General features: G+C 31.0%; 3 protein-coding genes across 5 annotated transcripts; all 3 read right to left on the reverse strand.

The window, feature by feature from the left end:
- Window positions 1-4,428: 4,428 nt before the first annotated feature.
- Window positions 4,429-9,225, reverse strand: LOC129309058 (uncharacterized). 2 transcript variants are annotated; one of them, XM_054950402.1, is made up of 6 exons: window positions 8,155-9,219; window positions 7,587-7,684; window positions 6,258-6,282; window positions 5,451-5,571; window positions 5,227-5,361; window positions 4,429-5,016 (listed from the first exon to the last, which is right to left on the reverse strand). In XM_054950402.1, the coding sequence occupies exons 1-6, from the start codon at window positions 8,660-8,662 to the stop codon at window positions 4,812-4,814; spliced, it is 1,092 nt and encodes a 363-aa protein (XP_054806377.1). In that variant the 5' UTR covers window positions 8,663-9,219; the 3' UTR covers window positions 4,429-4,811. The 2 variants fall into 2 exon arrangements, with proteins under 2 accessions (XP_054806377.1, XP_054806378.1); XM_054950403.1 differs by having other exon boundaries at window positions 4,925-5,063; window positions 8,155-9,225.
- Window positions 9,226-16,240: 7,015 nt separating this feature from the next.
- LOC129310173 (glucan endo-1,3-beta-glucosidase 5-like) lies at window positions 16,241-21,444 on the reverse strand. 2 transcript variants are annotated; one of them, XM_054952052.1, is made up of 4 exons: window positions 21,321-21,444; window positions 20,079-20,468; window positions 16,518-17,604; window positions 16,241-16,434 (listed from the first exon to the last, which is right to left on the reverse strand). In XM_054952052.1, exons 2-4 carry the CDS (start codon window positions 20,429-20,431, stop codon window positions 16,300-16,302), a joined length of 1,575 nt encoding a protein of 524 aa, XP_054808027.1. In that variant the 5' UTR covers window positions 20,432-20,468; window positions 21,321-21,444; the 3' UTR covers window positions 16,241-16,299. The 2 variants fall into 2 exon arrangements, with proteins under 2 accessions (XP_054808027.1, XP_054808026.1); XM_054952051.1 differs by lacking the exon at window positions 21,321-21,444 and having other exon boundaries at window positions 20,079-20,909.
- LOC129310174 (glucan endo-1,3-beta-glucosidase 5-like) lies at window positions 21,339-24,457 on the reverse strand. Its single transcript, XM_054952053.1, has 2 exons — window positions 23,790-24,457; window positions 21,339-22,618 (listed from the first exon to the last, which is right to left on the reverse strand). The coding sequence occupies exons 1-2, from the start codon at window positions 24,137-24,139 to the stop codon at window positions 21,481-21,483; spliced, it is 1,488 nt and encodes a 495-aa protein (XP_054808028.1). The 5' UTR covers window positions 24,140-24,457; the 3' UTR covers window positions 21,339-21,480.
- Window positions 24,458-24,738: the final 281 nt, after the last annotated feature.

Raw genomic sequence — 24,738 nt, forward strand, 5'->3', positions numbered from 1 at the left:
ACGCTTTTAGTTGATGTCTAAAGCACTTAAACTTTGAAGTTAATTATTGATTCTTTGACATGTAAATGTTCGATCATCTAACTTAATTTCCACGCTTAATTCGATGCGTGTGGATCAAAGTAATAAACAAATGATATGTGAAATGGAAATGACGTTAGTTCACAAACAGAACCGGCACGACCTCCGGCTAGAATTCTTGGCATCGACTTCTGGTCAACGAATCCCACAAGACTTCAATCGCAACTTTGACTCTAGTCAACAATGGTTGCACCCTCTTCCCCGCCGAGCTCTGCCGCGTCATGTCTTACCAAGTCAACAGCTACTGTCGCCTCGCCTCTCATATAAACTCCTCCTCAAACCACTCTCTCTGCCATTGGAGACAGAGTGGCGTCATTTGCGCTGAGGATGAGAGAAAGAAACGTGACGACCATGATGATGTCGATGAACCTGAGCGAACCTTTCAATAACGTGAGGCTACTTCTCCAAGCTTCAAGAACATGATCATGGAACATGGAAGCCCTACGGTTGATTTCTCAGCAGAAATTGAAAAGTAATATGTGAGCTCCCACCAATGGATATGAAGAAGAAAAAGAAGAAGAACCAGGGAATAAAATGTGAAGGCAAGACAAGAAAGTGAGCAGGTCGAAGAAGACCACAAAGTTGGGAGAAGAAGCAGAACGAGCAGTTTTAGAGAAGTTGCGCTGGTACAAGCCACCAACTCTTGCCCCATCAAAAACTATACCTCAGCTCTATGAACAGTAAAATGAGTGTGAAGCCACATCACATTGTTATCGGCCCATGGCTCCCCGTGGAACACTTGTTGATGATATGTTGATGACATGATGATTAGGGCAAATTGTAAATTCACAACTCATCGCGAGTGTTGTAGATGAGAAATCAGAAATGCTACGAATGGACATTACACGCGTATCTTTCCTTTAAAAAATATTAAAAATTTAATTTTTCAACAAGAGCTAATAATTGAGAGAAGTATAAAAGAGATCAGCAAGTTAAGCCATCTCCTACCCATTTTTTGGTTTGACACGTAACCACCTACCGATAGAGTTGGTAATTCGGGGAGATAGAATACCTGAATACCTACAAGAATAAATCCAATCCGGACAAACCCAAACTCCCTAAAAAGCCTAAATGATTAAGCACAGCCAGCATTTTTATTTTTAAAATTAAATTTAATTTATTTTTTTATTTTCAAAATTAATTATTTTTATTTTTTAAAAAATAAATGATGTATAAGACTCAATTTTTTTTTAAAAAAATGAGGGTCTTGAAATTTAAAAATCATATTAAAATACATTTTAAATATTAATTTAAGATATTTTGTAGATTAAAAAATAAAAATATGACAGTATAAATATTTTTAATTTTTTTAAAAAATATCTATAGCAATTCACTTAAATATATGGTATCTTATTATAAAATGATCTAAAACTTAATGAATTAATTAATATCTATCATATTTTATATTTTATAAAATACAATTTTTTATTTAGGAATTCAGGGATTAAAAATATATTATTTTACTAAACCCAACCTTAAATTTTTTATAACTTATTCGGCCTGGCTTGTTGGGTTTGACTTGAATTACTGACTCTACCCACTAATATCACAAAATAAAAAATATGTATTTATTTCCTCAAAGCTTAATCCAACAATTTTTTTGGGTTACATAGAATTGTAGGTGAGATTAACCCATAACCTTCCACTACTTGGATGAGTTAAGTGTGTCATTAAACCACGTGGTTAAGGGTGAGCAAAACTGAATCGAAACTAAAAATTGAATTAAATTTTATCTATTTGATTCGGTCTATTTGATTTTTTGATTCGATTTAATTTTTTTATTTAAAAAATTTTGGTTGATCTGTTCGATTCGGTTAGTAAAATTTAAAATTAAATAGACCAAACTGATCGAATTACATATAATTTATTAATTTATAATTATATTTAATTTATAAATTATTTTATTTTATTTTATTTTTATTTTAATAAAGAATAAAAAATAATAACATCACTTAAAATCCTATTTCGGTCAATCACTCTCAATTCTATTTTTTATAAATTATTTATTTGATTATTCATGCCTTTATAATATTTGGGCTCTATGTTATATGAGTGTAATTAAAATGGGCTCATATTGAAAAATAAATAAAAAAGGCCTAATTTTGCAGTGCTGTTTGTTTTAATTTTTAAAAAAATGGGCCCAATTTCAATAGTCCAATATAAAACAAAAAATTGAATTAATCGATGGAATCGAATTATCAAATTTTGATTTTTTCCTTGTTTGGTTTGATTAGTTTGTTCAATTCAATTCGGTTTTCATTTTCAGTGTTATTCGGTCGATTGATTCTATATATTTTGAGACCGAATCGAATTGAACCAATCGATGCTCACCCCTACATGTGGCTATTGGTAGACATTCTCTTCAGTCCACAAGATAGCTTGCTCGGTCTAAGATATATGACATTAGGTAAATTTTATAATTATTTTTTAACTATATCCCTACTTTATTTTTTCTTTTAGAAAAAGGTGCATTGTAATTTTAGTTGTTATTGTCGAAACACTTTTTGGGATATCCAACGACAGTATAATTTGAAAGATGCACTCCCCTTATTAAAACATGTAAGATTTTTTTTTATGGGTTGGATATTAAATAAATTAACGTATTTTTAGAGTTTCAAATATGTTTCAAATATAATTGATGTGTTTTTTTTAATGCCAATACTAAATAAATTATTTTATGTTTATTTTAAAATAAAATGCTATTAAATAAGTATAAATATAAAAAGATGACATTAGTTTGAAAACAAATAAGTATTTTATTAAGAGGCAAGATTTAATTAAAAATGTCTAATATTTTTTGATGGAGGAGGTAACATTTTTTAAGAGATGAAAGCTTTAACTAACTTTTTTTTTTTTTTAATGGTGAAGTGGTCACCAATATCCGATATAGTATTCCAGAGAGCAAAAAATTTACAAAATGCTCATATTAATCCAATATCCAAAACCCATACATGCTTTAGCAATCCAGCTTGTCCCAGTTAAGTTATGGCAAGTGAAACACACGTTATTAAGCTCACTCGACAAACACGGCGGCGGCCTAATTGCCAAAACATGATTAGGATAAAGGGTGTATTTGGGTAATTCACTTTTAACTTTTGAGATGTATTTTTTCACATCTGAGATGTGAAATGTTGCTTGGTGGAAAAAAAAAAAAAGAGATGAAAGTGTGTTCTAAAATTGCTTTGAGAATGTTATTGAAAGTAGATTTGATGGATATAAAATGATAAATTTTTTAAAACGTGAATTTAAAAAATGAGATTTTATTTGACTATACTATCTCAAATTTAATATCCTATTCTTTTATTTAAAAAATAGTTAATTATTAAAAATATAATTATCATTTAAATAATAATCATTAGATAGAAATTTTTTTGTATTATAAATTAAATAATTACTCATATTAATTTTTAGCATTAATTTATAATAAAAATTATAAATCTTTATCATGTTTTTTAAAATTACAAATTAAAAAAGTACAAATAATTAAAGATTAAATTTTTTACATTATAGATCAAATTTTATATTATTTAAAATCTTTATCATACTTTTTAAATATTTTATATATATCATATTTATATAATAAAAATTTTAAGTTATCATAAACCAATGTCATTTTAATAATTATACATTCAAAAACACATTTAATTATCACAATCCAAATAATTTTTAATTTATCAAATTAACTTTTAAAAAAATATATCCAAATACAAATTTTATTATAACAATTAATTTTTACTAAATTAACTTTTACTAAATAAATTTTTAACAAACTAAAAACTAAATACACACATAATTGTCCTATGACGTGTTCACTTCACAAGTCTACATGCATCTCATAACTAGGCCCATCTTCTTCACATGTCCTATTCTGATTTTTAGCTTGTTGAAGTTCAAAAGCTCACAAAATGAAGAAGCCCATAGGATTTACCTACCGTACTCCTAACAATATTTTAAGTTGTACTTCATCATTACTTCCAATTGAAAATATTATCTAATCTGGACTTGCGTACAAGTGGTATGAGTTGATGAGAAATGTTTTTCATAGCAAAAAGATGCCTTAAATTTCAGTCTGTTGAACAAAAGCCGAGCATCTTAAGCTTAACAGCAGCGCACCTCATTTTACGATTCCAATATTTTTCAGACTACTAAACTATTTCGGGCTTTGGAAGTAAAATGCCCACAGAAGCCCCCTGATCCAACATGATTTTCTCACAGGATAAACCAACATGCTTTGATGATATTGTTACATCAATACACCATCAATATCAATATATCATCAATCATCAAGCAATATTGATGGGAATAAGAAAATATATAACATAAAACACAACAAACTGTACTATCAGCTCATTCTAGATTCCATGCAATGCACGGAGAAAGGCGTCTTCAAATTTCCTTAATTGTTGTACAACGACCCAAGTAAATGGTTCGACTTCTATATCCATAACGGAATTGTAAAAGGATTCTTTGCCAACAAATCATAGGAGAATTTCCACTTGAACAACTTCATGTTCCACTCTTGCATGGTGCTGCTCAAAAGTGGAGAAAAGAATGTAAATGTGAGCAATTTTATACTTCTCCTACCCCAGCCCGGCCCTCCCAGGCAAGTGCTCTAACTCTAGCAGCTTCAAATGATCTCACCTCCTCCATACACATTGTAGGCCTACTAATTAGAACAATACTTCTAGCAAAAGGGTGGTGTCACAAAAAAGGTTACCAGCAGGAATTAGAGACTATGAAGCTGTCAATGACATTATTTGTTGCTCCACTTCTTCCCAGTTCTTAACTTTAGTCACCAGAGGATGCTGATCAACAGATTCAATCTTGCACCAAGGATACGAGTTCTCGTAATCAAAAAGCAGGACCCTGATTCCGACTTCAGCACATTCTATAGCATATCTTGGGTTATCATCAATTAGAACTTGAGCATCTAAAGACCTATCAGTTTCAGTGAGGAATATCTTTATCAACAAAAATCTCTGAAACTGACAAAGATCGCAGCTTATAAAGTGAAAACAGAAATGAGATTGAGAGGCAATTGATCACTACAACAAGTATAGTTCACAACACTGTTCAAAAAGTTGATATAAAAGCATTATTCTCCCACAAAGTCATCAGAATACAATTGAACAGGACCAGGGGGCATACCTACAAATCTCTGACTTGGGTCTAGGCACCCCATCAAGAGCAAAGTGGTTTCCAAAGTGAATTTCCTGAAAAAGTCCCGGAAAATTCTTCTCTAGCCACTCAATTGTCTGGTCCTTGATTGCATTCTGCCGTGATCTGATCACAAACATACACAAGCAGCTCCAATTAGTTGAAGCTAAAAAGATTTATTACAGGTTGAAGAAGGTCTAACACAGTAAGCATACGTTACAACTGATAGGTTACAAAATCTTGATAACTTCTGAAGGGCTGTCTGAGCACCTGGGAGAGGGTGGATCCCTGTCTTGAAATATGGTGTCTTAAAAAACTCATGCACACGGGCAGCAGCTGCAAAACAATAAGGTCAGTTGTCAATTAGTATTATGAAGAGAAAAAAAGAGAAATAAAAAAATCTTTTATAATAATGATAATTCATACGCTAAATTTGTTAAGCTGTTTGACAGCTTCAGCCTTCAAGGGACTTTTACCCCTCCACCAGCCCAATAAAAAGTCAGTTCAATGTTAAAAATAAAATGCAAATGACAACTTGTTTATAATTATATATCTTCTAGCATGAGTCTATGACGATAATGCATTGATATTTTGGTAGTATCCCATATTATACTCTGCCGAGGCTTTCTTTTACTTTCCATGTTCAGGTTGCTACCAGTAGGCACCATGTCTTTTGGGAAAATTGCTACTCGTCAAAGATCAAAGAATCAATTCAGGCTGAATAGTTCAAGAACGAAGAAATCATATAATCAGCATCAGAATAGGCTTTTCTTATCAAAAAGTGTCAATACAATCATGAAACTACTAGAATTTGATTCATTTTGAGAATTACATTTTCATGGGATCCAACTTCAAAAATATTCAAATTCTATAACACAAGACACTTGATCCAACGAGCATCGCAAGAAAAAAAGAAGGGAAGGAATAATTGAAATCATCCTATAGGTTCTCAAAAGAAGGTGAGAGCAATAAAACTGTCCACGAAATGCAATCTAAGTGTAATGGAGACACTTAGCGTTTACCTTCATCACGAGAACAATTCCATATCTGTAACAGAAATGAAGGGTGCATCAGCACTAGATGAAAAGATGGAAAATTTCAAAATGATACCACAGACTGAGTGGGTTGTTAAAAGTACTAATTTTCTACAGCAATGAAATTTTGTTAAATAGAGCCAAAAGGCCCTTGATGCATACAACAATCTGCTTGCTGCAGTAAGCAAGAGAAGATAAAAAAAATGTCCTAGAAAAGTGGATGCAAAAACTCAGAAGATCCAACAAAACCATTGGAAAAAAACAAATAAAAATTAAGAAAACTTAACCAAGGGTGCAACTTATTGATAATACTCCATCACATTACACCAGGGAATCATCCTGCTCATGATATATTGGAAAATGGGAAGAAAAAGAAGAAAGGAAAGCACTGAATAGTACACAACATATTCATGCGCCCAAAGACTTCTGTCCTTAAAAGCTGGGTGCATATCATTATCAATGGTACGTTAAGTGCATAATGTCAAAATTCATGTTATGGAATATTACCAAAGAACCAGCTCAGCCCAGATGTTCCAACAACATATTGTTTTTACAAACCCTTTAGTCAATGCTTAAGCTTAAAAAAATTACGAAATAGTTATTAAAGCAATGAGTTTTAGTTTATGATAACTATAAGGGAAACATGACTTATTATGTATAAATTTTTGATAGCTTGCATATATTTATCAATCCAATAGAAATAATGCAGTTAAGAAGATATGTATTTCTTACAAATTTTGATTTAATGTGTAAATATGAGAACTTGACTTCTTTCAGAACTGGAATTAAATTGTGCCAATACTTGTTTTGGTTTTATGTTAAAGACAAAGAATCCACAAATAATTGTGTATTGAAATAATTACATATTTAAATTCGGAGGACTGAATTTTTTTAAAGGGGGGAAGAATATAATAACCCCAGAATTTTGAGGGAAAAAATAATAATGATAAATTAAATATATAATAATTTGTTTTGAGTGTATTTTATTAATGTTTGGAATAACTATAATAAGGAGGAGTGTTGGTGTAGTGAAAGTGTACAAATAATGTAATAGCCCAGGAGTTTAAATTAAAATTAAAAATTATGATTGAGCATTTGATTATATTTTAATAATTCTAGGAGCAAATATATCAAGAGGGAATGTTGGTTTATTTAAGATTGGTGAAAAAGGGGAATAAATGAGTCTCCAAATGAGTATGACAATTGTTATAATGATTGTTATTTTTAGGGAAAAAAAAAAGAACAATAAAGCAGCATTTGCATGACCAGCCACTCATAATAAATGTCGGGAATACTAAAGCAGCAACAAAGAATTACCCTGAAGAACTCATACACATGATATTCAGAAACTGAATAATTTGATGAGTATCGATCTGCAATGAACCTGTTCAAAGCTGACACGAAGTTCCCTAATACTGGTCATCAGAAAAGCAGATAGAAAATAAAGGTTAGAAGAAAAGAGGAGCATAATCCTACATTTTTACAAGATATCAACAAACAGTAAATTGAGATGTCTAGAGTGAGGTGTAGCCTTATGTTAGATAAAATTTCACTACATGACATATTTCAGATTAAGGTGCCTAATGTATTGTGATCAAAATTGATAGGTATTGGTATCTTGTATACTACGGTAAGAGATACCATGGCATTCATGATAACTATATAGGTGGTATATTATGTTACAATAACGGAAGATAAAAAATATTAGATTGCATACATTAGGCATTGTTATTTACTTCCTGGATTTCCAAATATACTCTTATAGGGTTAAATAAATTACTGGGTGAACCGTTATCTGCATTCATATTTAATTTAATCAGTTATAAACAGAATACAGAACAGGCTATTTATGAGATAAGATAAAGAGAGGCATCTGCATTGATACCTTCATCAACGTCAACCGCAACAACAAGTTTCTTGGACAAATGGCAATCCTGAAAATTCAGAGGTTTAGTGGGACTCCTATTTAACGATGTATTTATAGTAGCATTGCGATTATTATCCCGGACAGTAACATCCTCTATATCCGCTAACGATGGCGGGCGAGGGAAAGCTGCAAAGCCACGGGCCTTTGGCTTGATAAAAAGCTTATTATTATTGTTATTGGTATCGAAGCAACCTTGAAGAGTGAATCCTATGCATCTATTAACTTGGAAAACATTAGCATACAGCTGCTTCCGAAGAAATGGGAAAGATAGGTTGCAGCCGAGGCTACTGCCACGGCCAAAAGAAAGAGATGAATACTCCGAAAAGGCCTTGGTAAAGTTGGAAGAAGGGTCGTAGCCAACCATAAGAGCCATGAGAAGATAATGGTGGTGGTGGTGGTGGTGGTGCAGAGCTTGCTGAAACAAGGAGCGCACAGAGCCTTGGCTATTCTTCAATTTAAACAACATAATATCCGTAGAATCTTACAATCACATCGCGACATCAGCATGAACCAAGAAAGAACCCGATCATAAATTTGGATGAAAAGCAATATCCCTAGAGCAATGGCAAAATTCTCAACCCCGAAAACTAATCAAGCTGATCAAACAGAGAACAACTTCACAGCCAATTGTTGCGAAGACAAAGCAACTAAACCGAAAGAAACCCTAGGAATAAATTAGGATGAGGAAGCCAATCCCTCTACGGATTAAAAAGGGAAGCCTCCGCTTTATAATATGATAATGTCCCAGTTCGGAAAAATCAATCTAGGCACTACACATCAGATCCCGTCAAAAATAGACCCAGAAGAGAAAACTTCGAAAAGGAGCATCAGTTGAGGGAAATGACGGAAAACCTAAGAAAAATCGTTCGGCTTGAGAAGAATTTCTAGGCTCAGAATGGAATATGCATCAAGACAAGAAATCCAAACCAATGAAATCGCCACCAGAGATCGTTCTTCACGGTCTCACACTTTCGTTCAGTTAAAACTCTTCAAAAACTCGGTATGGCATGGCACGGCTGGCGTTTTGATTACGCTTATGTGATATACACAGTATATAATAATAATAATAATAATCATAATAATAATAATAATATATCGAAAAAAATAAGCAAATACATGATTATTGGTTTATCGAAAATTCTGCCGGAATTTCGATTGTCCTTGTCTTTTATCATCAATCCATTTAAAGAATCTGGCAAAAATAAATAAATAAATCTATTTAAAGAATCCTGCATCAAATTCACCTTTTCCCACCGTTGTGCTTTTCTTCTCGAGAATGTAACGCATCTTTAATAAAATTTTATTTTTTAATAAAATAATTATTTATTTTTAAATTAATTTTATTTTTTTATATTTATCATTATAAAAATTTGAAAATAAATATAAAATAATTTATTCCCTCTATTTAAAAATATAAGATATTTTTTGAGAAGTTAAATATTTAAAAATGTAATATGTTTTTAATCTTTTAAAGTATAATCATTGTCTTTTTTAAAAAGTATTTGATAATGACTTTACATTTATTGTAGAGTATTTAATAGAGATAAATATGAAAAGATAAAGTTAGTTGAAAGCAATAATTACTTTATTGAGAAGTGAGATTTGATTAAAAATATCTTATATTTTTAAACGGAGAGAATATTTAATAGAGGCACTTATTGAGAAGTGAGATTTGATTAAAAATATCTTATATTTTTAACGGAGAGAATATTTAATAGAGGCACTTAAAAAAAAGGTAACGGTTGTAACTTAAAATATTTAAAAATATTTATATTTTTAAACATCTAACCCGTTTATATTTTTTAACTGAGGAAGTACAAATGTGTAATTTTTATTACATTTAAAATAATTATATAAATTTTATAATAATAATAATGAAATTTTATACTCTCCCTAACCGCAAGTTGTAATTAATAATGTAAGAATTTAATTTAGTGTCAACTTGTTAAATCAAAATATATAGAGTTATTGGTTTTTTTTGTTTTGTTTTAAACAACTTAAGGTTGAAGGGAATGGCCCAAAATAATAATAATAATAATAATAAGTAGCTGCAGTTGGACTTATCTCAATTTCGGTGAATTTTTTTATTTAAATTAATTTTTTTATTTTTTAGAGGTCTGGCACTTTACTGAGAAAAATAAAAATATACTTTTAACAGGATTATAAATATAAAAAAATATTATTTGACATCAAAATAAAGATCTAATAGTAAATCATTATGCACTGACGAAAAATGTGGAGTCTCGTCTTAAACGATATAAATAAAAGTGGGGCACAAAATGCCTTGTTCTCTCTAATCTTTATCTTTTGCTGAATTATTTTTATTGTTTTGGAAATTGTAATTTTTCTCAATCAGAATAAATTCCCTACAGTCGCGTGCCTTTTTAAAAAAAGAAGAAGAAGAGGTAATTGAGGAATTTCTTTTTTTTTTTAAGACACAAAATCCTACATATTTAGGTTGGATATATTGGTCATTCAAATGCTGTTGCTCTTGCCAATTGAACTAAAAATCTAGTGGTATGCTAGTATTATCTTTTGACATGATGAAGTAGAATAAAATGACGTATTGAATAAGACATTTAAATAATTAATATAATATATATTTTACATATAATAAATCACATCTTATCTTATCTCACTATATTATAAAGTGCATTGGAGAATTGTAGATCAACAATTCTTTAAATAGTGTATTTTTTTTTTTTTTACCCTTGGCCATTATATAAATAATTTCAAGAAACTAAAAATCAAAACTTCGTACCCCCAACCTAAGATTCTCATATTCATTTGAAATCTTGAATTAGAATCTTCATGAGCATCGATCCGCAGCCACCGACGACAATATCTACATATTAGTTTTTTCTATCTTCTTTTCTTGGAAGATGATGATGACAATGGGGACTCCATTAAAACCTTTCGAAACCATTGAATTCAAAATGGAGTCATGACTCCATTGAAACCTAGATCTTGATTTGCTATGATCACCATCATTTGGAGTCACAAATTGATTCGTTCATGACTTGCTTGGAGAATTGATGCTAGAGAAACACCTAAATTGTGAAAGACTATCATAATTTTTGCTTGTCCAAATAACCTATATAGATGGATCTTTCAAGGCTTGGGGTGTTCTGTAGATAGAGATGGAGATGAATCTTTAAGGACTTGGGGCATTTACTAATCAAGGGACGCATTGAAATAACAGAGCAAGAGAAAGACCATGGGGCAAGATGAGAAATGAAAGAGGGGGAGCATGGAGTAACATGAGCAAGCCACAGAGATTGAGAAAAATTAAGAAAGTGAGACATGGTAGATGAGAGACGATGGTGTTTTAAAGAGAGCCAGAGAAGGGGCTTGTGAAGTTAACATTGTGTTTGTTTATTAAAGGATGCAAAGTTTAGATTAAAAATCAAATCTTAACTAATCTTATTTTACTATATTCTTATCTTACCCTTACTATATTGTAAAGTGCATTAGTGATGTCACCAATTCTTTAAATAGTGTATTTCTTTTGTTTTTTTTTTTGTACCCTTGGCTACTATATAAATAATTTCAAAAAATTTAAAAACTAAAATTAAAAAAGTGTGAAAAACAAACACAATAAGGAGAAAGTAAAAGAAAAGAGTAAAAACAAATCACAATCAACGAATTAAATTAGATCAACCAAAATCAAAACCAAATCAATTAAGAAAAATAGATAAACCAAAATCAAAATACAACCAGAAACAAATAAGAAAAAATAACGGATAACAAATTTCAAGAAAACGGTAGAAACTCAAATTAGAATCAAATGAGAAAAGTAGATCAACTACATCAAAATACAATCAGGAACAAAAAAGGAACAAGATGATAGATTTCAAAAATAAGATCAACCCCAAGTATTTTTACACAAATAAAAATATAAAATGAAAATAGTAGCATATCACAACAAAAAATCAGAAAGATGTCATAAATACTTTTTGAAAATTATTGTTTTGTTTATAAAAAATAACAACAACTCATATGAAAATTTTGCTTATATTTATTAATGGAGGAAATATATAGTAAATTTTGTCAATGCATTATGATAGAATTACAATGATTTTGTGAAATACATCAAATTTGGATTTAATGACTAAAATAAATCCTATCACTCAATGAGTATTATATATAGCACGATGACAATTGTTCTGTTTAATTAGACTTTTTTAAGATATTTTATCATGCAATACTAAAAAAATCATTAAATCTTAAATTTTTAAAGGAAACAACAAATGTAAAGAGCATTTGGATTGAGAGTTTTATTTTAATATCTTATAAAAAATGTATCTTGATAATTTTCAAGTATCAATATAATTTAATAGGTATAATTGATATTCTTATTGAATAAGTAGATTTAGATTATTTAATGAATATAAATTCAAAATAAATCACTATAATTTTACAATGTTCTAACTATTTTTACAAAAACAATTAAAACTTTATTTTAAAAGGTTGAGATTGCTAGCATTGAATGCTACAAACAACCATAGTCAATCATGGTTTAAAAAAATATGTTTTTATCTATCTACTTTATTATTATAAATGTGGTCGTAAGTGGTAAATATTGAACATGTAATAAAAATATAAATGAAAAACTTAGAATAAAATTATAAATTTAATTTTCACAAATTATGAAAATTCATGTCTACGTCCATTAAAATTTAGGTCTACATGTACAAGGTAATAAATTGTAGAATAAAACAAATTTTTGTAAAAATAAATTGTTTTTTAATGCATAAGATATATTTTTAATTTGTTACTCAATACAGTAAATTTTAAATTATAATAGGTTAGTGTTCACATATTCAATATTCACGAGGTAATGAGTTTTAGAATAAAGTACATGTTTATTTTAAAGGGACAATGAAACTTTAAATCCCTCAAATTTGCTTAACTATTGATTTAGTTTCTTAATTTTAATTTTTTATCAATTTAATTTCTTACATTTTCTTAAATGGGAGAATTTCAGTTAAGTACCTTTGTAGAGACTTAATTTTAGGTGGGTTCAAAAAAATTTTAAAATTTCAGTTTAGTTTAAGGGAGAAAAGTTAAAAAAAAAAAAATTATCGGTGAAAAAACCAAAACACCCTTCACTTGTTATGCAAAATTACTAATTATTAATTTTCTTACTTTATTTGTTACTTTATGAATATGAGTTACAAATTATACAAGTTGATATATTAATAATTATATAAGACTTAACATCAATTTTTTAATTATAAGCAGCAACATTAATTGTTAAATTATAAATTCTACTTTTTAATTTACCAACATCAGTTGTAAATTATTGATAAGTCTTGTAATTTATAAATATTAATTGTAAATTATTGATAGATTTTGTAATTTACGACTGATGTTAGTAAATTAATAAGTAAAGTTAGTAAACTAATAACTAACGTTATTGATTGTTTGGCAAACAGATGCAATTTATAGGTGATACTGGTCAATTAATAAGTGCAGTAAAAAAATTAATAACTAATAATCTTGCATAATAAGTAAAGGGTATTTTGATTTTTTCACTAGCAAAATTTTTTTTACTTTTCTCCCTTAGGTTGAACTAAAATTTCAAATTTTTTTTTGAACCCACATGAAATTAAGTTTCTATAAAGGTACTTAATTAAAATTCTCCCTTCTTAAATTGTTACTTTAATCTTTTAGGTTTCAAAACAAAATTTGACCCTTAAATTAATTTGATATATAAAATATATGAAATAAAGAATAGAGAATTGTGGCTAGAAAGTTTTAAATTATTTTTTTTACATCTCTTAATTAAAAGTTTATAACATATTTGTCCATTTTTTTTAAAAAATGAAATTGTTAAAATATGTTTCCTTTTTATTTATTTCAAACAAAAAATAAGGATTAATCACGGGTATAAAATCTAGTTGTTTGTAAATTCAGGCCTACCAAAAATATATGTAAACTTAGAAAATCATTAACAGCACTGGACATAAAATTAAAAAAAAATGATTTTTGTTTTTAAATAATGAATAATAAAACTTATTTTAAACTCTATGCAATTTAGCCACACATGCTTTTATCATTTCCCTCGCTAATTGAAATGACAAGGAAAATGTTTGCCAATGAAAAATAAAGAATCTTTAGAGCCCATCCATTAAGAGAAACCTCACCATCAAACCAAAGAAAAGCAGCAGCAGCTTCGCCCTCGCTTTTGATGAAACCATGTCAGCCACTAGCTTATGATAAATGCATATAAAAGTAAAGCTAAAACTAAAAAGTTAAAGTGACTTTGATAAGCTATTTAACTTTTAAATTTGATCTAAAACCCCAATTGACAAATTGTCAAATAGTTACTACATAATACAATAGCCCCAGGTAAAGAAAAACATATTTTTGTACAAAATTCTATTTCATAGTTTATTTATTATTAAATTAGTATTCATTTAATAAAATTTTAATCCAAAAAATTATATATTTTTTAAATTACGGAGTTATCTAAAATTTGGATATCTACGAGTTTAACATATGTTGGTTAATTTTCTTGTACTATCAATAATAATGCGGACAATTAATCTAACATTACAACACATAAGAGACATGTTACCGTTTATGTACATGAAAATGAAATAATATATACTTTTGAATATTTTTTTTAACTCAATTGGAGGTAGTTCTTTTAAAAATATTTTTTATGTCCATGCAAAATTTAAATTTGAAACCTTGTAGTTTAATAATTTTAACTTTTTTTTACTATCGATCAACACCTATTAATACATTTTCTATTATCTCTAATATTGGACCTTTCGGCCAATTATATATGCTTGGGTGTACTTCAATTATTATTTGGTATCAAATATAATTTTTTTTATAAAATACAATAGAATACGTCACATGAATGAATATTGTTATCCTATCATAAAATTATTTTTCAAGGCTCCGTGCCCCCTTTTCTTTTTATATATTCCTTTAAGTATTTTTTTTTCATATTTTTCAACAAAATTTAAACATTAAGAATGGACTCAATTTTAGAAAAAATAATTTGATATTTTTTACAATTTTTAAATTTATTAATTATTTTGTACATAACATGGAGAAATATAGTATATAATTTGTACTATCCAAAACGAGAGCTCATGCTTTTTATTAAATGAAGAAAAGTGTACATGCATGATGCATGTCTATATTGATTCTTGATTCATTGGGATGATTCCTTTTTTTCCGTTTATTTTTGATAAACTGCTTGTGATGATTTTTAATTATTAATAATTGTACGCTAACATCATGAGTATTGAGTTTAGTTGCTGCGTTGCACAGACACGATTCATTAGATCCATTGGTACCATTAATTATTAGTGTATGATGGCCATTTTTTTTAAGCCACCAATGTTAGATGGTGATGAGTCTTTGTTTGTGACAAATATTGTTAAACCGTTGAACTTTACATTCATTTTTATTCTGGTCAATGCCTTGAATCATGCTTATTATGAAGCTTGATCTCTGGTCCTATGTATATCATTCATCTTCACCCACTTGCACTTGATGCTAATTCCATCGCGGACAGTGGCAATGCCAGGACTTCGGCCATGGGATGCTACACTATTTAAATTAATAATTTAAAAAAACTTAATAATTTTAAGAAAATTGTACCTTGCATGACTTCATGTTATGGAATCATTAAACAATCATCTCATTGTTGATGTTAAAAAAATTGATTTTTCACAAATTTCATTAAAAAAAATTCTCTTTTTACCTTTGTTGTGACAATTGTTAATATCATTACTAACTTTAAGAGAGTATAAAATTTTTTGAAATTCAAATATATTTAAAGTTGGACTAAGGGGTGCAAAATATTTGATTCAAGAGGGGTAAAGTATTAGGATAATGAACACTCTTTGTATTATTTTTTTTTTTTGTCCAAGGGGTGCATTTGCCCCCATGATTTATATGTGGCGCCACCCATGATCATCGAAATTTTAGTTAAAGAAGCTTAAAAATGATTTCGTTGATGTCTCTTACACAATTCACTTGTCTTTGTTTGTCACAAATTAGACACTAGAGAAATACAAAACTGTAGTTATTAGCCAAAACATAGTTTTAGTACCCTAATCTATCAGCAACCAGATTTTAAGTGTCATTGTTCAAACACAAGAAACTCGACCAACAACCATCTTTCGATCTACCATCGTTGAAAACCTTGATGAAAATGAAACCATTCAAAAGAAAATAGCGATGATGTGCAAGAGCAAACTCTGCATAACACTAAAAACAACAATGAATAGATAAATTTAAATCCAGAGAGTGAGCGGAATGATGACTATGAAGCTTGATACCAGCATGCTGACCATTGAGTTCATCTTCATCATTGGGGTTGCCAGAGAAGTGGAGGCATTCTCATCCTTCCCTAGATCAATCATGGTAATAAATTCACAGCCGTGTAAAAAAGGTGAAGGATTATCATTAGTTGTCCTTGCAAGACTGTTAAAGTTGCACAAACTTTCATTCTGATTCATGGTTTGAAAGTACATGTTAAATGCATAAGAAGCATTGGTCCTAGCGTCCAAATTCCCACAAGAAGATCCAGGAGAAATGCTAGTGCAATCAGCATATGTGCAGGCAATTCTCACACTCTCAGCTAAATCTGGTTCTGAGGTACTTGCCAAATCTGACATTACACACCATTGGTCTGACAAATGCTTGACCTCTTCTGCACCAACTAGTGATTTCCCGCTACCCAAGTCCAAGTCATATTTCAGAGACCCATCATACTTGAAAATCCCCCAATGTCTCTCAAAGTTTCCTGGTTCAGTACTCTTACGATCTTCATCTAGAAGTCCAAACACATAGATATCGGGTGGGGTTGATCTCTTTGGGCTTCCTTGGCCCTTAAGGATACGACCAAATAACCCTTCGTAGAACCTCGAGGCACTCTGTATATTGGCATTTGGGCCTCCATCTGTAGGCCAACCTACCTCCCCAATTATGATGGGCATTGAGCCAAAACCATTTTTTTCAAGAGCAGAAACAAGGGTATCAAAGCTCAAGTCTAGGACATTGGTGTAAATTAAAGAACCATCAAGAACTGGTTTTGCAGAGCCATTGAAGAAGGCAAATTCTTGTGTGAAGTTTGTGTTATTAGCATTAAGGCTTAGGAAAGGATGGATGTTGATGGTGAGAGGAGCAGCATTTTGGTTCAGAAGCTTGAGAATGGGCATCATTTGGTCATGGATATCAGGCCTGAAGTCTCCTCCTGATGGAAGACCTGTGTGACTCTGATACACATCAACATTCAGAGGGATTGTGACCTTTACTCGCCGCCCAAATCCAGCTTTTTTGAGGGCTGATTGGATGTTCCGAAGAGCTGGAAATGTGGATTTCGCAAACGTACCATTGTAGGATTTTAGAAAAGGTTCATTACCCACAGCAACATACCTGGGGACATTCAGAGACACTTTTGTGAGGGATGCAGTTCAGTTGAAACTTTTATCAAGCAAATATAAGACCAGAATGAGGATCTGGGTTCATGATTCATTTGCAACTTCGTTGAAAAGTGGTTTCTTGTATTAATTATGCTGTGCCTCCGGACACTACGTTAGAGGAGAAAAGAAAGGAGGAAAATACATTTTACACAAATAAATCATTATTTTATTATCACATGTAATAAAGAAAAATATAATTTTCAGGGGGCATCTTTAGCGTGTTTTTTTAAATGTAAAACACGCTAGATTTAAAATTGTAAATGAGATTAAACTTATAATTTTTCACTTTTTGAGGAGCTTTCATAGCGATATACCATAAAGATATTGGCATTATTCCTTCCCAAAGATTACAAATTTAACAGTCATATATTATTAATTTACTAGTTCACCTGTGAGTATTTAATTACTACCAAAAGAGTATAATTTACAAGTATAACAATATTTATCATTCAAATAACATAAATTTACAAGTAAAATTATGAATATTTATCATTAGGGATCTTTATGGATCAACAAAATTTGTGAATTAAGTGATTGGGAATAATTTTCCTAACTTTAATTATCTTCCAAGCTATTATATATATGTACATTCTCTCCGTCCTGACAAATTTTGAAAGCCTTTTTTCCTCTTAATATACATGAGGTAATTTAACCCCTTTTATTTATCATGGCTTGAACTCTTGGATAGGAATTTATTATAGTTTTTATTATTAATTGCAAATAAGAACGAAAATAAAAAGTAACACATATTTTTAACCATTTTAAAGATACAATGACCATTTCTTAATAAATATAAACTTGATTAAGCCTTATATATTAAGGAACGCAGAGTGTATAATAATAAGGAAAAATTAATTATTTAATTTTTATATTTTTAACTTAATTGTAATTTAATTCCTAAATTTTAATTTGATATACTCAATCCTATAATTCAACTATATTATAACTTAGTTCATAAACTTTAACTTAATATAACTCAATTTTTATAATTTTAACTATTTAAAATATTAGTCCCAAGGTTCCAAGGATTGATAATAATTTTGTTCTTTATAATTTTATTTTTTAAATTGTAAAAACCAATATTTTATACTAATAAAATTATATGGACTAGGTTATAAGTGTGTAAGTTTAGAGATTGAATCATTGCACTAACCTTCAAATTTAAAGATTGAATTTTAATTAAAGAAGAAACATAAAGATGAAATGATTAATTTTTCCTAATATTAATGATAATTGTAAGTTGACGGGTTGAGATACTCTCATAATCTATTCTCCCTTCTTTCTTCTCCTCATGTCATCTATATCCTTAAATAAGAAAATGAATGGTCCAAATTGAATTATTTTTACCAACAAATTTAATTATTTTATAAAATAATTATCACATAAAAATAGATAAATTCAAATTGTTAAAATTTCACTTGCATAATTTACAGTTGTATAACATTATTAATTTTTTTATAAATTAAATTATTTATTTATTTATTTTATTGTAGTTATACATTGTGCATATTGAATTTTAACAGTTTAAAATTATTGCCTATTTTATCAAGTGACACTTGAAGTTAAATCAACTTATCATGTAATCTCTAGTTCAAGTTTTAAGATATGTAGTTAAATTAAATGAATATTACTAAAATATTCTTAAAATAACCATAAGATCTCATTGATAATAGAAGTCGGCTTTCCTTCATTGAGGGAAGCTTTCTCTATCTCTTCATTGAGGTAGAGAAAAATTTAGACCTTTTAAATTAAATCTGGATGGTTCAGATAAATATTTTTAATTTTTATTTTAAAGTTATATTTTTAAAATAAAAATATATAAAAATTATAAAAAATAATAAATATAATTATCAATCTAATAGTCTAGATTTAATATAAATAGTCTAAATTTAATATTAAATTTTTTTAATAAGTTTATTGCTCTATTTAGAATATAACAGTATTGTCCAGAATATATTTAAAAAATCAATTTAAATTTTTAATATTAAATTTATACTATTTATATAAAACCTGAATTTTCAAATTAATAAATATATTTATTAAATTTTTTTATATTTTTATTTTAAAAATATAAATTTAAAATAAAAATTATAAAAATTTAATCTGGACCGTCCAGATTAAATATTAAATCTGGACGGTCTGCCTCTCATCGAGGCAGAGGAGGCTTCCTCTGACTCTTTGATAATAACGGTTTGATACAGTAGGGTTGAGACTAATCTAGACATTCCTTATCTAATCATTAAGGGCGGAGATGAGATGAGAAAAAACAAAAGGAAAGAAAAAGAAAAAAAAAAAAAAAAAAGGTGCCGCGGAGGACGCTGAGGGGATCTGCTTGCGTGAGTTGACACACAAGGACAAGGCAGTGAAGAGTGAAAAACACGCATTTGGGGAAAAGGAAAACAGAGCAAAATGAGGAAGCAAGATTACCTTATGTTGACCCCGTATCTGGTAATGTAAGTGGTTACATTTTTGGAGACCCAAGCCACAGCATGATAGGCATTACTCGCGAGCGTAGCCAAGAGGTCATTGGGTATGCCAACCATTACCTCAGTACTTGTATTTTGCAGAGCCTTGAGTGCCGCAAAATCTGCCTCATATAGCCTCACTTTTTTGAACCCATTGTCCTTCAGCAGCTGCACCACTATCTCTGGTGGAAGGGGATGCGAAGAGTTTCTCCCCCAGTTGCAACCAAACCCAGACATACCCTTTGACAACAAACCTTGTCCTGCAATGCAAACCCAGAACACAAGCAACGACATAGTATAGTTGCGCGATCCCATGTTGTCTCTCTGCTTGCTCTGTTCCTCTCTGTTTAGCCTGTCACCCAACACAACACAAGCAGGGGTGTGAACTGTGAAGCTGCTAAGGATGGATCTGCGTCCTTTGATTCTGAAGAAAGTTATGGCGCAAATAGTTGCTTAATAGTTCGACAAAGAACTAGATTCTAGGAGGATTCCGCTTGAAGACAGGAACCCGGATTGCTTCATGTTTTTGACCTTTTTTTATTTTTATTCTTAGTGTGTATGTTTAGACAGGGTGTCTTGTCAAATTCTGTCTCAACTTTAGATTTCACCCACTCTCAAAAAAGCGTAGTTATTGGCATGGATCACCTATAATATATGGATGCAATCTAAGACTCATCATTGTGGATCCAAATATGGGTTAAACACTGGTTACAACATTAAAACAGCATCCAACCATTCACCCCCTTCCAGATAATTAAGAGAATCTTGAGACAGCCAATAGCTATGTGGCCTAGTGACATGAAAGCTTCTCAGTAAGTGACAAGTCACGGGTATGATCTTGTTTGTAACTCCAAATCATCCATACTTACTCTTCTAAATAAATTAATTAAAAAAAAATTAAGACAACATGACAATGAGATGAAACTTCAAATTCCCAATTGTAACATATCAACCTATTCTATGCGAAATTTCGTTGTTGGCAAACCTAATGAGACAATTTACACTGTCCATGAAACAATCCCCCCTACATGATCAAGTTTTCCAAGATAACAGAAAATACACCAAAATCCATCAGACGACTATGGTAAAAGGTGAAAGAAAGTCATTCCTATCTTGCTCAATATTCTCAAATGCACTCTCAACAATGGATTCCAATTCACCATCTACAACAGCTGTAAAAATTATAAAGATATCATATGTCTACCTGCTGACATTGACTCTATAAAGAATAAGATCATTTCAACAATCAACCGATTACACAGGGACTGAAAATCTTGATGAACATAAAACTGCACAAAAGGAAACCGTGATGATGTGCAAGAGCAACTGTGCACAACAATAAAAACAACAACGAGTAAATAAATTCAGATCCACAGAGATAGTGGAATGATGATCATGAAGCTTGATACCAGCATGACCATTGAGTTCATCTTTATCGTTGGGGCAGCCAATGAAGTGGATTTAGTGTCATGTTTCCCCAGATCAATCATGATTTGAAATTTGCAGGCACTTTGAGAGGGAGAAGGATCTATCTTAGTGATCATTGAAAGATTGTTAAACTGGCAAGCATCCTTGCGCTGATCCATGGTTTGGTAGTACATGTTAAAGGCATAAGAAGCATTGGCCCTAGTGTCCAAATTCCCACAAGAAGATCCAGGAGAAATGCTTGTGCAATCAGCATATGTGCAGGCATTGCTCATACTCTTAGCGAAATTTGGGTCTAAAATACTTGCTTGCGGTGACATTACACACCATTGTTTTGGCAAATACTTGACCCCTTTTGCAGCAACTAGTGATTTCCCACTACCCAAGTCCAAGGAGTACTTCAGAGACCCATCATAGTTGAAAATCCCCCAATGTCTCTCAAAGTTTCCTGGTTCAGTACTCTTAGCATCTTCATCTAGAAGTCCAAACACATAGATATCCGGCGGGGTTGATCTCTTTGGGGTACCTTGCCCTTTAACAATACGATCAAATAACCCTTGATTGAACCTCTGGGCATTCTGTACATTGGCATTGGAGTTTCCATCCGTAGGCCACCCTACCTCCCCAATTATGATGGGCATTGAGCCAAAACCATTCTTTTCAAGAGCGGAAACAAGGGTATCAAAGTTGGCATCTAGAACATTGGTGTAAGTTTTGGAGCCATCAACTACTGGTTGTGCAGAGCCATTAAAGAAGGCAAATTCTTTTGGGAAGTTTGGATCAGCGTCAAGGCTTAGGAAAGGATAGATGTTGATGGTGAGAGGAGCACCATTTTGGTTCAGAAACTTGATAATGGCCATCATTTGGTCATGAATATCAGGCCTAAAGTCTCCTCCTGATGGCAGACCACTATCACTCTGATACACATCAGCATTTAGAGGGACAGTTGCTTTCACTTGCCTCCCTAACCCAGCTTTTATAAGAGCTGCTTGAATGTTCTGGAGGGCTGGAAATGTGGATCGCACAAACATACCATTGTAGGACTTAAGAAAAGGTTCATTACCCACTGCAACGTACCTGGAATATTCACAGATAGTTTTGTCAGGGATTTAGTTCATTTGGAACTTTGATCAAGCACATAGAACAGAATGAGGGTTTGGGCCTTGGGTAAGGGATTCATTTGCAACTTCGCTGAAACGTTTGACAAGTAAAAAAGAGCATTTCCGAAAACGGTTTCTTAAATGAACTATGTTGTGCCTCAAGAAACCACGTTAAAGTAGAAAAGAGGGCCATTCATCAGGAAGAGACGAGGAAAGTCGCTTTCTTGATGGACATACAAATTAGAAAAATCATGCTTTAGTATATAATGCAATCAGTGGCATCCGTTAGGATAGCCCAGCCCAAATGTAAAGTTGGTTATGTTAGAACATGGCCCATTAAGAACCGGCACTGATCACGCATTGTGTCATATTCTTATCCCAATTATTTTTAATCTTACTTTATATATTCAAATATATCATATGAAGGAGTCGAATATTTTTTCCCCAAAGAGTAAAATAATTTCTTTCTTCGTTTTTACCTGGAAAAAAACTTAGCCGCGGATCATCTCCGAACCCATCATGCCTTGGTCATTAAATAAGGTATTAATTTATGGTTCAGTAGTCAAATTATGGTCTAAAATATGGTATAACCAGTCATAAATGAATTAATACGTTCTAAATAATATATACTTAAAATATTTATATATAAGAAAAATAAATTTTTAAATTTCAAGTAAAATAACATGAAATAAAAAAAGTAATATCCATCACTATTTCATTATTTTAATCCAATATGTATACTAATTTTGTACTTTATAATTTATAATTTTAAAATATCTGCATAAATACATATTCCGTGCATATTTTTTGCATATTTATTTATTTTCTTTCATTTATCAATGCTTATTAGATATAGATATGAATAAATTATAACTTAGAAATATAAATTAAAATTTAAAAAATAATAAGATTGGTTTAACTAGTTTACCCATTGGTTCTATGGGTGCTCAATCAGTTCTTGGTCGGTTTTTAGCTGTAACTGAATTGGTTTTAGGATTAGTTCAATTAAATAAACTCCAGTTTGGTCTAATTTTCAGCACTACTACTAAGAAGTGAAAAACAAGCATTTATAAAAAAGGATTGATTTGCAAACAGCAGGAAGCAAGCAGAGCAAAAACATGGAAGCGAATAGGTAACAAAAAGATTACCTTATATTAACACCATTTTTGGAGATGAAAGTGGATACGTTTTGGGAGACCCAAGCCACAGCACTATTGACATTACTTGCAAGAGAAGCCAGGAGGTCATTGGGTATGCCAACCATCACCTCAATGCTTGAATGACCCAGAGCCTTGAGTGCCACAGGATCTGCCTCAAACAGCTTCACTTTGTTGAACCCATTGTCCTTTAGCAGCTGCACTACTATTTTTGGCGGAAGGGGATGCGTAGAGCGAGTTCCCCAATTCCCAGCAAACCCACCCACGCCCTTCCACAAAAAACCTTGGCTTGCAATACAAACCCAAAACATTAGCAACATACTATACCTGTGCAATCCCATGTTGTCTCCACTTGCTCTGTCTATCTTTGTCTAGCCTGCTACACAACACAAGCAGGGATGTAAAGCTGATAAGGGTGTATTTAATGGGGAAGGATTTGTGTCCTTTGATTCTGAAGAAAGTTACGTAAAGCATTGCATAGAAGGTCGACAAAGAACTGGATTCTACGGGAATACCGCATGAAGACAAGAACCCAGAAAGCTACCTGTTTTTGTTTGGTCCGAAATGCGTATGTGGGAGGACAGGAAGAACAATCTAGGAAAGAAAGGAAGAATCAAGCTAAAAGATAACTTTGTGTTTGACCTGAGACCTCATACAGAAGCAATGCACCTTTTTAATCCTTCCAAGTGTTGCTGAAAATGAAAGCCACTTTTGACTATATTATTCCCCTTCCTCTGATGCATTCAGTTAAGATAAATGAGTTCGCAATCCTTCTCTCTTTTATAAAAAAATAAAATAGGATATGTATTATGTTTTTACCATCATTGTTAATTATATTTTTCATTTTCATGCCTGCAATCTTTTTAACTTTTTTCAAATTCAACGAAATATTTCTAGCCTATGTAGGAGTAGCAAATATAAATATTAAGCATTTTGCCAT

Source organism: Prosopis cineraria, unplaced genomic scaffold (assembly GCF_029017545.1).
Source record: "Prosopis cineraria cultivar Desert tree isolate PC_DT_omini unplaced genomic scaffold, ASM2901754v1 PC4, whole genome shotgun sequence".
NCBI classification, from domain to species: domain Eukaryota; kingdom Viridiplantae; phylum Streptophyta; class Magnoliopsida; order Fabales; family Fabaceae; genus Prosopis; species Prosopis cineraria.

Excerpts from the sequence above, each read along its gene's own strand:
- LOC129309058 (XM_054950402.1), bottom strand. The coding sequence starts at position 8,662 with ATGTTGTTTAAATTGAAGAATAGCCAAGGCTCTGTGCGCTCCTTGTTT. Across the intron at positions 6,283-7,586 it reads ATGTGTATGAGTTCTTCAGG|ATATGGAATTGTTCTCGTGA; the intron begins GTAATTCTTTGT and ends TTTCTGTTACAG. Across the intron at positions 5,017-5,226 it reads CCCAAGTCAGAGATTTGTAG|GTCTTTAGATGCTCAAGTTC; the intron begins GTATGCCCCCTG and ends TGAAACTGATAG.
- LOC129310173 (XM_054952052.1), bottom strand. The coding sequence starts at position 20,431 with ATGGGATCGCGCAACTATACTATGTCGTTGCTTGTGTTCTGGGTTTGC. Across the intron at positions 17,605-20,078 it reads AGATACGGGGTCAACATAAG|GTATGTTGCTGTGGGTAATG; the intron begins GTAATCTTGCTT and ends GAATGTCCCCAG. Across the intron at positions 16,435-16,517 it reads TGATGAAGATGAACTCAATG|TGTTATGCAGAGTTTGCTCT; the intron begins GTCAGCATGCTG and ends TGTTGTTTTTAG.
- LOC129310174 (XM_054952053.1), bottom strand. The coding sequence starts at position 24,139 with ATGGGATTGCACAGGTATAGTATGTTGCTAATGTTTTGGGTTTGTATT. Across the intron at positions 22,619-23,789 it reads AAAAATGGTGTTAATATAAG|GTACGTTGCAGTGGGTAATG; the intron begins GTAATCTTTTTG and ends TGAATATTCCAG.